This window comes from Lynx rufus, unplaced genomic scaffold, assembly GCF_022079265.1.
Source record: "Lynx rufus isolate CCGP_SWC_20201006 ecotype Redwood Valley unplaced genomic scaffold, mLynRuf1.p SCAF_8, whole genome shotgun sequence".
Classification (NCBI taxonomy): Eukaryota; Metazoa; Chordata; class Mammalia; order Carnivora; family Felidae; genus Lynx; species Lynx rufus.
Window position 1 is genome coordinate 60671006 of NW_025814896.1, and position 14079 is coordinate 60685084.

General features: G+C 36.4%; 1 protein-coding gene across 11 annotated transcripts in view; it reads left to right on the forward strand.

Moving 5' to 3' along the window:
* Positions 1 to 14079, forward strand: part of REV1 (REV1 DNA directed polymerase) — a 92410-nt gene that overhangs the window by 42424 nt on the left and 35907 nt on the right. For all 11 annotated transcript variants that reach the window (XM_047069886.1, XM_047069879.1, XM_047069881.1 and 8 more), the window contains 3 exons: positions 4914 to 5082; positions 9994 to 10146; positions 13026 to 13732. In XM_047069886.1, coding sequence (XP_046925842.1) covers positions 4914 to 5082; positions 9994 to 10146; positions 13026 to 13732 — 1029 coding nt within the window. The remainder of the gene's footprint in view (positions 1 to 4913; positions 5083 to 9993; positions 10147 to 13025; positions 13733 to 14079) is intronic.

The following is a 14079-nucleotide window of genomic DNA, read 5'->3' on the forward strand; positions in this document are numbered from 1 at the left end:
TTTGTAATGAGGACACTGAAGCTAAATGGGATGAGTCAGTTGCCCAATATGTCATGACTTTTAAGTGTCACACTGCAGCTGGAAACCAGGCCTTTCTATCTAGTGTAGCAGCATGTTAAGGCTGATTAAGTATGAGTTTTTGGAGACAGAAACCTGGACTTGAATTGTAGCTATTCCATTAGCTGTGTGTGACTTTGGAAAGTTACCTTAATCTCTCTTATCTTTTTTTTTTTTTTTAATTTTTTAATGTTTATATATTTTTGAGAGAGAGAGAGAGGACATGAGCTCTCTATGAGGGGCAGAGTGAGGGAGACACAGAATCTGAAGCAGGCTCCAGGCTCTGAGCTGTCAGCACAGAGCCAGACAGGGGGCTCAAACTCACCAACTGTGAGAACCTGACCTGAGCCAAAGTCGGACGCTTAACCCAGTGAGCCACCCAGGTGCTCCTCTCTTTTGTTTTTCTATAAATCTGCCTAAAGTTGATGCTATTTATAAGAAACCTCAGGTGCATTGATGAACAATAATTTGCTTGCTGAAAAATTCAGTATATCTTCAGGGAAATAATTTGTTTGGCATATGTACCTTTATAAAAAAATTTTTGGGTTCCTGTGTGAATCAGTCAGTAACGCGTACATCTCTTGATGTGGGCTCAGATTATGATCTCATGGTTCATGGGATCGAGCCCCACATAGGATCTGTGCTGATAACACGGAACTTGTTTACAATTCCTTCTTTCTCTCTCTCTCTCTCTCTCTGCCCCTTTCTTGCTTGCACATGCACTCAAATAAATACGTAATTAATTAAATCATTTGTTAGAACCAGTGCTTTTTTTTTCCCCCTTCCTTTGGTAAAGTCATTTTTGGGAGCTGCTGAGCCTCAGAGACATGCTCTTTTATTTAATGGATCTTCACCCAAGATATCATTGGTAATCTGTGGTGATGATGTTTGTTAGTGATTAAATTATTTTTTAATACTCTAATGTATTTAAAAATAAAATGTTCAATGAAGATGCATAGGGAGGGTTGAGGGATAGTTTTATTTATTGTTTAAATTGGTCCCGTTGGTTTAACTTAAGTTTATTTAGACCAATGTGGAAAATGAAATGGTTATTAGATCTCTAAAAGGTCTTTTAGTTCTGAAATTCTCAAGAGGGTAACATCAGTTGTAAAGATTTGGGGGATAAAATTTCTCTGAATATACTTTGGTTTGGTTTGATTTTTCATTTTCTTATTCTGGCCAGTATGTCAAGGTCTTTCTTGAAGGAAAAGGTACTGGAGGGTGGGCAACAAGAGAAGGATTTATAGGTGGGATTACAAATTGAAAAAAATTAGTGATTTATAGGTAGAGAGTGGTCTCAGCCATAAGAGTTTTTTTCCTTTCTGCTTTTAGGATAGAGATGGGAACAGTAATAATACTTGTAATAGCTGACACATAATTCTTACTGTGTGCATGGCATTTTTCTTAGCGGTTTATAATTTTTAGCTCTTAATTCCACAACAGCCTTCTGTGGCACTATTATTCCCAGTTTACAAAATCTGAGAAAAGTGAGGCCCTGGGAAGTTAAGTAACTTGCTTGAGGTTCACACAGCTTAGCAGGTGATGGAGCTAGGATTTGAACACGCTCAGTCTTGCTTTGGACCTTGTGCTATTATGACCTAATTTGTTGAATTACTGAATAAATATTTTGAGAATTGAAGTGATAATACTGCTTACACTCCATTTTTGCTATTGAGGTAAAAACTCCAGGCAGGAGTCTTTGATGCTTGGGAGATGCCAATTTATTCAGTAAATGTGTAAAAAAATAATACCTGATACCTGCTTTGTGCCAGACATGTGGAAGTGAATAAAACAGACAAGGTTCCTGCCCTCAAGGAGCTTGTGCTCCACGGGGAAATCAGGTAAACAAATAGGGTAATTTCAGATTGTTATTAGTAGTCTGAAGAAAACTAACTGGTGTAGTAGATTGCAGGAATGGGGTTACACAAAACTTAAGTGTCCTGGAGATTTCATGGGGTTGGATACTGTCTCCCAAACATTTTTCTCTAATTAGCCCACATCTGAATTTAAAGAGAGTGTCAAGCACAAAAATGAATTTATTGTGCAAATCTTCAGAGCTGTTTATATTCTTTTGAACTTTTAATGTAGGAGTATGTTCTGCTGAAGAAACAAAGCCAGAGAGAAATACGGTTTTTAAAATATCAAAAAGCAATGAAAATGAGGGCAGCCACCATGCATGCCATGCTCTTTGGACTGGTAGAACGGTCCCTGGCTGCTTTCCTTAGTGCATTATTGTCAATTCTGTTTGTTTAAAATATTAGGGCTACTGAGTGTCAGCATATATGTGTCTTCTATGATTTTTTGTAGGGTCTAGGGCAGGATCCTCAAGTCATACATTACTTGAAAGGAGTTCTGCTGTCATTATAGTTTGCAATAACAGTTTTTATACCTAGTGCTTTCTATGTGCCAGACTTATTTATTTGTAAAGAGGAGAAAGCTTAAAGGAGTTAAGTCCTTGTCCAAAGTCATGCAGCTAAAGAATATTAAAGCCAAGATTAAACCCAGGTCATTCTGACACCAGAGTTCATGGGATCTTAACCTTTTAACTAGATTGGTTTTAATGGTCCACTTCACACTGAAAAATATGCAAGAGTTTGCAAAATTGGACTTCAGGGAACCTCCTCAACTTTATCCAGTAGGTCCATGTTTTCCAGTTTCAAAATTCTGCAGTGGTTTGATTTCAGAGAGCAAGTAGTAGAGGGGGCATACTTCACAAGTATCTGTTTACAGAAGTAATGTGTTCTGTCAGCCTGTTTTCTGTTTAAATCATTTAATACAGTTAGAATTGGTTTAGATTAACCAAGTTAATTTACAAGATTAACTTGTAAGTACTTTTTTGCATTACCTTGCTTTTTATTGGGTTTGGTATTTGTCCATATGGTTACGTTGTACCTAGCCTTTAATTTGGTACTTTTTATTATTATTTTATATCAACCAAATTCTTTAATCTTAGGGAAATACGTGAACTGCAGATTTCTGACTGCTTAATTTTCACTGTTTTACATTAAGCTTTTGTGATGCTCTATTTTTTGTGATCCTTAAGCCCTATAAACCTTCCATTATGAATTTTGAATTAATTTTATTTAAAAGTTGTTTCATTTCTCTTTTTAGTGCACTGTTAAATTTGGGTAGCCTCTAGCCACATTTGTTAATAAGAACTTGAAATGTGGCTAGTCTAAATTGACATATGTTTTAAATGTAAATATGTGCTAGACACTTAGTCTAAAAAAAATATGAAATTATATTTTTTTATGTTGATTACGTGTTGAAACAATAAAATTTTCTAGTAAGCCTCTTAAAGAGGCTTACTTACTAGTAAGTAAGCTTACTTTCTAGTAAGCCTCTTAAAGAGGACTTTTTACTAAAAGTAAAATTAATTTTAGTAATATTTTTAACCTAATAGATCCAAAATATTAAGTTATATATGTGGCTTGCATTTGTGGTTCACATTATATTTCTGTGGGACAGTAGTAGTATGTGCAATCAGTAGCATCATAGGAATTCTACACTATAAGAATTTACCAAGACTAGACAAAACCTGTCATATCTAAATGTCCTTTGTTAGTGTTTTTCTTCTTCTAAAGACTAAAATTCCCCTAATTACATAGTTATCATAATAAAAGTGTTTATTTAAATACTTTGACCTGTATTGTATTTATTTAAATACTTTGATCTGTATCATATGAATTTAAGAAAATCTGTTGCTTGAATAACAAGTAGATACATAAGCCTCCAGTGACATTTCCCCATTCTTCACACCCCCTCCCCCATACAGCTGTTTTGAGGAAGGTATGATTAGAGCTTTCATTAGGATAATAGGTGGAAGAAACAAGCTATTGAAAATAATTAGTTTAATGTGATGCTAGTAATACTGGTCATAACATAACTTTAGTGAGTTCGACTTTTTATGGGAAAGCATAGGTCACCCTGATTCTTGTTTAAGGTATTTTTCTATAGTTTAAGAAACATTAATTTGAAACAAAATGGAAAAAAAATGAAGTTTCTTTGTTTTTTTTTTTTTTTTTGTATTGGTTATTTTTTGGTTTTGGTAAAAGTTCATATTAAGAAACTGAATAATACTATTTTAACTTTTTTTATATTAAATAAAAAAAGGTTATTGGGGCTCCTGGTGGCTCAGTTGGTTGAGCATCTGACTCTGGATTTTAGTTTATTGTTCATGGGATCAAGCCCACCTCAGGTTCTGCTGATGTGCCCAGCCTGCTTGGACTTCTTTCTCTCTCCTTCTCTCTGCCCTTCCCCTGCTCGCTCGCTCGCTCTCTCTCTCTCTCTCTCTCTCAAAAAATAAATTAAAAAACTTTAAATAAATAAAAGTTATTAAGCTTCATAGGGCTAAAGTCTTTTAATAGCCCTATAGTAAATCTGCTCATAGTAAGTATGAGTAATTTACCAACTATTGTACTATTCTGAAGGAGGTAGGTGTAAGATTAATTGGAGTCTCTGTAAACTGATCTATAAATGATTTTATACTTGTTAATTTTTTAAAACCTAAGATAACCAATATCAAGGTCATGTAGCAAAATGTTGATCAAAAGTTTTAAAATATCTGCTCTGTTATTAGTGTAGATTCATTACTTGAGGTCCCTATGTGCTCTGGGCACATCTTAGCAATAAGTGCTTTTTTATTGGTGGACTGTCTCCAGTAGCCAGGGAAGAGGATGTGCTAAAGCCAAATAGCCTTATCACTTTGTGACTTACCTCCCAATTTTGTTTACTGACAACACAGCCCAGGAGAAATCAGTGATATGTTCCTCAAATTGGGCTTTTTACGGGATTATTCAGCTAGGGCTGTACTTATATAAAAAACTCTTTAACATATTTTAATACTAATTTTACAGATCCTTCTGCTGAGGAATTGCGAAAGCTAATGATGTTGCATGGAGGTCAATACCATGTGTATTATTCCAGATCCAAAACAACACACATTATTGCCACAAATCTTCCAAATGCCAAAATTAAAGAATTAAAGGGAGAAAAAGTAATTCGGCCAGAATGGATTGTGGAAAGGTAAGTTTAATTTTTAATTAATAAGTTTTTAAAATTGGAATACTGTATATTATAAACACACATTGCCTCTTAAGAGTGAAAAATAATGTCTTAACACCAGTGTACTCTTTAACCTCACATTGATAATTTAGGTAGCCTAGTATGTTAGTGTTCTTGCAACAACCTTAGCTACGAGGAATTAGGGGAGATGACTCAGGTAAGCAGCAGGAAGCAGTGATGGGAAGGGATTGGCTGAGCATGGTATTCATTCAGCAAATGCTTGTGCATCTCTGATGGGCTAGATGGTGCTCTGTGTATTTGGGAATTATCGATGAAGCAAACAAAGATCCCATCCCTACCTCTTGGAGCTTATGTGTTCTATTGAAGAAAACATAATAAACAGTATGCTTGGTATATGAGTAAATTCTATCCTGTGTTAAAAGTACATGCTAAGAGGTAAGAAGAAGACCAGGGTATTGTGGACCTGGAGTACTCAGGACAAAGAGGAAGAGCAGTTTCAGGTATTAATATCTTTTAGTTGTTACGTTATGGTTCTTCTGTTGTTGATTTGGAATTGATGTTCTAAATCAGCGGCCATTCGTATTAATTTCCTAAGTTTAAATATGTCATCTGAACCTTGGCAATGAGCCATAACTTAAGTGAATTTATATTTTGAAATGGTGTATATATATATGAGTAATTGTTAGATGTATGAAAATTAAAAGTGAAAATATTAAAATCCTCATTTGTAAAAGAAGGCTAATATTGACATGATATGATTATGTGAGAACTAGAAATAATTTGTGCAATTATCTAGCATAATGCCTGGCACATTGTTAGAGGCAAAATATAGAAGTTCCTTTGTTGTTTTATTTTTATTCTGTAAACATCAGCAATTGTTAAAAAATAAATTCCAAAATGTCAAAAGTATATATCTATTTATTTATTTGCTTATTCACTCATTTTTAAATTTTATTTATTTTGAGAGAGAGAGAGCATGCACTTGAGCAGGGGAGGGGCAGAGAGAGGGGAGAGAGAGAATCCGAAGCAGGCTGTTTGCTGTCAGCATGAAGCCTGATGCGGGGCTCGATCCCACTAACCGTGAGATCATGACCAGAGCTGAACCAAGAATCAGACGCTTAACCAACTGAGCCACCCAAGTGCCCCAAAAGTGCATTTTTAGAAAGTGCATTTGGCTTCCAGAAAACCATATGTATCTTAGAGATTAAAATTTTTTTAAACCTTGGGGGATTAGGTTGACAGCCTATCCTTGGAATATGTCACCAGTGCCTTTTGCTGTTTTCTCATGACCTGACCCTTCATTACATCAGATCAAAGAACGTGGCTTTTAGCTATGTGTCTCCTTAAAAAAGGAGCTGTGTGGTTTTCAGTATAAGAAGTTTGTATCACCACCTCATGCCAGTCAGAGTGGCTAAAATGAACAAATCAGGAGACTATAGATGCTGGCGAGGATGTGGAGAAACGGGAACTCTCTTGCACTGCTGGTGGGAATGCAAACTGGTGCAGCCATTCTGGAAAACAGTGTGGAGGTTCCTCAAAAAATTAAAAATAGAACTACCCTATGACCCAGCAATAGCACTGCTAGGAATTTATCCAAGGAATACAGGAGTGTTGATGCATTGGGGCACATGTACCCCAATGTTTATAGCAGCACTTTCAACAATAGCCAAATTATGGAAAGAGCCTAAGTGTCCATCAACTGACAAATGGATAAAGAAGATGTGGTTTGGGGCGCCTGGGTGGCGCAGTCGGTTAAGCGTCTGACTTCAGCCAGGTCACGATCTCGCGGTCCGGGAGTTCGAGCCCCGCGTCAGGCTCTGGGCTGACAGCTCGGAGCCTGGAGCCTGTTTCCGATTCTGTGTCTCCCTCTCTCTCTGCCCCTCCCCCGTTCATGCTCTGTCTCTCTCTGTCCCAAAAATAAATAAACGTTGAAAAAAAAAAGAAGATGTGGTTTATATATACATTGGAATACTACTTGGCAATGAGAAAGAATGAAATATGGCCTTTTGTAGCAACATGGATGGAACTGGAGAGTGTTATGCTAAGTGAAATAAGTCAGGCAGAGAAAGACAGATACCATATGTTTTCACTCATATGTGGATCCTGAGAAACTTAACAGAAAACCATGGGGGAGGGGATGGGGGAACAAAAAAAGTTAGAGAGGGAAGGGGGCAAACCATAAGAGACTCTTAAATACTGAGAACAAACTGAGGGTTGATGGGGTTGGTGGAGAGGGGAAAGTGGGTGATGGGCATTGAGGAGGGCACCTGTTGGGATGAGCACTGGGTGTTGTATGGAAACCAATTTGACAATAAATTATATTTAATATGAAAAAAGTTTGTATCATTCCACAGTTGTACTGTGTGTTGTCATGTGCAGACAATCCTATCATCGTGCTAGGGCTAGAATTTTGATCTGAGGATATTAGTTTGACTTTGGAGGGAATGGTGGAGATCCATAGATAGTAGGAAAGTGGGTTGAAAAGGGCACTTGCTGAGTGGAACTTGATTTGCTTAGAAAATGGGAGTTTACATTAGAACTTTTTTTTCAAATACCTACTCTTCCTTCTTGCCCTGAATATAACTAGAGAGAATACAATCAAAAAAAAACTTAAGGCAGTTACAAGTTTTAAAGTTCACCTGAGTGGATTTTATTTTGGTTTGAAGTCAGGCTTAATCATCTGTTTTTTAATAACTGAAGTTACTTTGGACATCCTTATCATATGGCCTGTTTGCTTCATTTTATATATGAGAAGGCAGAGCTAATAAGATATATCCAAGAACAGCAGGATTCTGAATTCAGATCTTTCTGACTAATTGGGTCTGCTCTTTGCTGTTTAATTAAGTTTGATGTAGATGAGTTGGCCCTGTGGAAATGGATCAGTCTGGGCATATGTCTTAATATATAAAATAAATGCCCAGTGTCTGCATGTACTAGCATGGAATCCTTTTGCGCAGTTACAGTACTCTTTCTTTCATACTGTAATCCCAGTCTTGTTCATCTCTTCTCAGTAGTGTTTTTATGAGATTTTATTGTAATTAAAATTTTAAACATTATTTTAGTTATTTAACAGATGATAAATGATACTCTTTTCTATAATTTTCCTGTTTTTAGTTTGAGCAGTTTAAACAGCAACTACCACTTCTAAGTGTTTGAGGTGATTGCTTTGCTTTTTTTTTAAAATTTTTTTTTCAACGTTTATTTACTTTTGGGACAGAGAGAGACAGAGCATGAACGGGGGAGGGGCAGAGAGAGAGGGAGACACAGAATCGGAAACAGGCTCCAGGCTCTGAGCCATCAGCCCAGAGCCTGACGCGGGGCTCGAACTCACGCACTGCGAGATCGTGACCTGGCTGAAGTCGGACGCTTAACCGACTGCGCCACCCAGGCACCCCGATTGCTTTGCTTTGATTAGAATTCCCTGGTGTCTGTGTATGTGCCATTAAACCTGAGTTAATGTGGGCATGAATATAAGGCCACGACTTCTAAGAGGCAAGGGAGTCCTTTAATGGAGAAGTTTTAGGTATGAGATTATTTTACTGAAACCTTTGCCTTGCAAATCTTATACTTTTATATAGTATAAATTAGGGATTTTCAAATTTTTGTCCTCATCCTTTTCTTCAGACAATGTAATGTGGATATCTGAAGGGTAAGATAGTTAATGAGAAGCTGCTGTGATTCACCCCACTGCCTCCTCAAGCCTGACAAGTGCTGTGGAGCACAGTTTAAAAATGCTGTCCTTAGTTACTAAGGCTGATTTTGTTTTTGTTCTTCATTTTGTGTTGAGTCTCTTGTAGCAGGGGACCCTGCCTCCTATGGTTAGGTTCCCAGGTGGGTCTGCTGGCAGTGAGAGATGGTGATTGTTGCAGTTTATGCCAGCTCATTGGGGTCTCCTGCTGGGGGTAACTGGCTCCCAGTCAAACTCTGCCCTTTCTTTTTAAGCTCCCAAACTATAATATGTTAGCACATCTGCCACGTATGTACTTAAACGATACTCTGAAGAGCCCATACTTCACATGGGCTAAAATGTTTCTAATTACATTAACTGTATAGATTAGAGTGCTTATTCAGTTCACTTACATAAAAGTTGACAGCAGTTTCGCCTCATGATTTCTTTCGTTTCTCTTGTGTTTTTGTATCTTGCCTCAATTTATTCTTTATAGAAAATGTATACGACTAATTTCTGGTATAGATTTGGCTTTTTTTTTTTTTAAATGGTGTCATTTACATTTTTTCTCACAGTATTACACAGTTCTTGTAAAATTATTTTTACTTGACTAACAAACCAACAGACACATTTCAGACGATTCCCCAATGACTTGTAGGTAGTATTTTATCAGAAAATACATTCTTGGTCTCCAAGAGCTCAAAAACAAATAGCTTATTTTCAGTATCTGTAATAAAAAACCAATCTGTACCCTGTAGGAGAGAGGGCAAGAAGTTGTATACGTATTTTTATACCTTTTATTCCCCTTCCTGAGCTTATGGTGTGGCAAATGGGAATTCTCATCCATTTTAGTTATTCTGGAAAAGCTTACTAGAGCAGATTTGAGAAAATCTTGATGATTCTATATGAATTGTTTGAGGGGGAGTTGTGGTAAAAATATTAAAGTCATGAGGATTAAAGTATTGACTAGTCGAACTCGTGCTTGCAGTTTTGTCATCTTACTCTATTTCTTTTTCCCCTCATGTAATGTCGTTGGCCATTGACTTTTAAAGGAATATCTTATTCTTAAGTGTTTAAGTAAGATTATGTTGCATTAGGGCCACTAAAACAGAGGGAGAAGAAATAAACTAGGAGAATAGGTGGCTCATTGTTGGTGAAAAACTCCATTGTTAACATTTATTTTTCATGAAACTTCTTTTCCTCAAGTATTAAACTCTTAAGTTGGTTTTACTTTTTTGTTTCAGCATCAAAGCTGGACGACTCCTGTCCTACATTCCCTATCAGCTGTACAGCAAGCAGTCCAACATGCAGAAGGGTCTCAACTTTAATCCTGTGTGCAAACCTGAGGATCCTGTGCCGGGTCCAAGCAGTGTATCCAAACAGCTGAACAACAGGGTGTAAGTTTCTCTAGATTGGGGAATGCTGCAAAGCTGGGTTTTAGCAGTGGGTGTGGGTACTGCTCCTGCTTTGCTGAAATAGAAACAAATACAAAACATGGCCATTTATCTATATTAAACATGTTAAAATATGTTTAAAGGTATCTTACCTAAAAATTATTTTGGGGGTGTCTACGTGGCTCAGTTAAGCATCCACTTTGGCTCAGGTCATGATCTCATGGTTTGTGAGTTTAAGCCCCACATTGGGCTCTGTGCTGACACTGTGGAGCCTGCTTGAGATTCTCTCTCTCCCCCCTTTTCTCTCTACTCCTCCCCCACTTTTACACGTGCCCTCCCAAAAAATAAACTTAAAAATTAAATTTATTTTTATCATGAAAGTTTCTTAAATAAAATGTAAATAAGGAAGCTTTCCCAATCAGTGTAGATTCCCCTGTTATACTAATGGATCTTAAATTACTGGAAGTAAAATTTTCCATGGATTTGCCCAAAATTACTTCCACATAAGTAATTTGCTGTAGAATGTTGCTTTCTCAAAAACCAAGCTAATTGCACCAGTATGCTTTTGTTGTGTGCTATATACATAATAAATGTGTTAACATTTCTAGGTTATTTTTGAAAATTTCCAAATTCATAGCAGTTTTACATATGTAAATATATTTACATTGGTAAAAATTTAGTTGGTGACCCTCAGTGTTAGAGCTAGAGGTAACTCTAGACTTTATTCCATGTGGCAGATTTAAAAAAATATATTGATTAAGCTTTAATTGCAGTTATCTTGGGTAAATTGGTTTCATGATTAATTGGTGTGTTGCCTTAACTTGTATATCAGGTGGTTTATTATCGCTAGTGTTCTCCTTATTTATTAAATTGCTTGCTTTGGGAGTTGGATATATATATATATTTAAAGACCAGAAGTCCAATTAAGCTGGGAGGATCTGATATCACTACCTTCAGTAGTTTTTGTTGTTGTCATTTGTATTTTATCTTGTATTCACTTATAAGCATATTCATGTTTTTCACATTACCTAACCCTTTCAATTTTTTTAGCACCATCAAGGTGCACAACAAATAATATCAGAAAATCTTTCCAAATGTGCAACTTCGTATTTTTCTCTTACAGTAATAAAAATAGGAACTAGGTGGTTGTTATTTTTAATTCTCCCTTGTGTCAGTTTTAGCAGGAATTTACCTATTAGATTGTACTTTTTAATACATGTACACTTTTGCCTAATTAATGTATGTCTCCCAATGATGTATTTCCATTACAGCTACTTTATGAATATCCATTTGTGTAGGCTGAAAAACTATAGTACAGAAAGAATGTATATTAGGAATGTGTTTCTTGCCAGTGTTTGTAATTCTGTTGCATATGTTGCTAGTATACATGAGAAGAATCTTATTGTTTGTCACACAGAAAACTAGATGTCAGGCTTTTCTGACTTAACTCACTTTTGTTGCTTTCCATAATATTTATTCTTTAGTATATTCAGTACGTTTTATAAATTTCTTTGAAGTTCTTTTATGTGACTTCTTGTTCCCTTGCTTTCTCTTTATCTCAAGGGCCAGACATGTAGCAAATGAGGTTTTCTTTCCTTCCTCTTTTATTTTAATTGCTCCCTGATCTTCTATTTTCCCTTTTCACTGGCATGATCATCTGTGAAGATTGGACCTAATCAGAATTGCCTGTCATATTCCATGAGATGGTTCAGCCAGAGCCAACCCAGAAATGGGTGGTAATGTTTTGCATCTGTCTCATGTGTGACTTTTCTGTTTATTCATACTGTTACTGCTAATCTCTTGTGTTGGTATTAGGATGAGAGACTTTAGATTAAACTTGGTAATACTGTGGCAGCCTCACCAATGCTTGGGTATCATGTATCAGGCAACCTTCTCTGGAGCCTGAACTGTAATTGGGTTAATGGTGTGGGTGTTTCTAAGTAGAATGAATTGCTGTTCTGTAATTCAGGTTTTTGTTTTTGTTACTTAGATCATTTTTGTGAATGCAAATGAAATTTGTCTTTATTATAGAGTATTAACAAGCAAATATCTAGAGGAGTCAGAATGTGAATTTAGCAAAACATTTGTCATAGGTCCTACATTTATAAACTTGTCCTCCAGAAACTTGATCAGATTGCCTTGGACCACCCTGGTGTCTGAATATGCTTTTTTAAGAAATGAAATGCCATTTCCTTTGTTAATAAGCAGATGTCCTCATTTTACTAGGTATACATTTTACTGAATTACCCATACACATTAACCTAGTTCTTTTTACCTACTCATGACAGTGGGCCTATTAAGGGATTAGTAAATACAGTCTGTCAGTCTTCCTGAGTGAAACTAACTGGCCCTAGGATTGTAGCAGTATCATATTTAATGTGTTGAACAATGCCTTACATAAAACTAAAACTAGGAATATTAATTCAGATAAAGTTTCTTATCCATTTTTATGGGAGTTATTTATGTTAACTCCCATAATTTATTGACTCCCTAGTAAATGCCAGATACTGTGCTACTGTGGGTATTTAGGGATTACAGGTTCCATTTAAATTTTAGTGGGAAGAATAATTGAAAATAGTTTTTATTTTTCTTCAACCTGAGATTCTTTTGTGTTTCTTCTTTGGGAGTATTTGAAGTTTGAAAAAAAAAGAACAAAACTTAAAAGACTTTATGTTCTAGGATTTTCGTAGTTACCTTGCTACTTTGGTTTAGCTAAGAATTATCTTAGTTGGAAGAGAAAGAATATAAAATTTATGGCTTAATTTTTCAATTTTTAGGGGGAGAAATATTGAAGGTGTGCATCACTTAAGACCATGTTTACATTAAAAATTGTTTTAGCCTGAAAGTCACATATCAATTTAAATCTTTTTTTCTGTCTGTAGAAATCACATAATTAAGAAGATTGAGACAGAAAATGAAGTCAAAGTCAATGGAATGAACAGTTGGAATGAAGAAGATGCCAATAATGATTTTAGTTTTGCGGAGCTGGAGCACATCCTTCCAGGAAGGAAACAAAACGGAATTCCGCATCACAGAGACAGCACTGCCATTTTTAATGGACATACTCCTAGCTCTAATGGTGCCTTACAGATGCAGGATTGCTTGGTGCCCATGGGCAACAGTGTTGCCAGCAGGCTTTCTCCAGACTTTGCCCAGGAGGAGGAGCAGGCTGAGAAGAGCAGCACTGACTTCAGAGACTGCATTTTGCATCAGTTGCAACAGAGCACTAGAAACACAGATGCTGTGCGGAATCCACACAGAACTCATTCCTTCTCCTTATCATCTTTGCACAGTAACACTAAGATAAATGGTGCTCACCACTCCGCTGTTCAGGGGCCTTCAAGCACAAAAAGCACTTCAGTACCTGCTCTTAGCAAGGCAGCACCTTCAGTGCCATCCAAACCTTCAGATTGCAATTTTATTTCAGACTTCTACTCCCACTCAAGACTGCATCACATATCAATGTGGAAGTGTGAATTGACTGAGTTTGTCAATACCCTACAAAGACAAAGTAGTGGTATCTTTCCAGGAAGGGAAAAGTTAAAAAAAATGAAAACAGGCAGGTCTGCACTTGTTGTAACTGACACAGGTAGATACTTACTAACATTGTTTTCTTAAGAAACAATAGTACTTGACCATTTTGTTCTTAAGGTGTCACTGGTATTCTGATCAGTACTAAGCTCTCATAAAAGTCTTTAGGAATATCGGGGCATGTAAGTTAACAGTAAGTATAGCAGATTATAGAAAGCTTTCTTCCTTATTAAAATATTTTTTACAAATTTAGATTTAAATGTTGGCTAGCTGAATATTTTCAGGTAACTTAAACAGTAACAAGGTTGGGATTCTGAGCATTCATGCCTCATGTAGACCTTGTCAGTTGTTGAAATTTTGAACTGTGTAAAATATAACATGTAATTCTATCCAGTGCTCAAATTC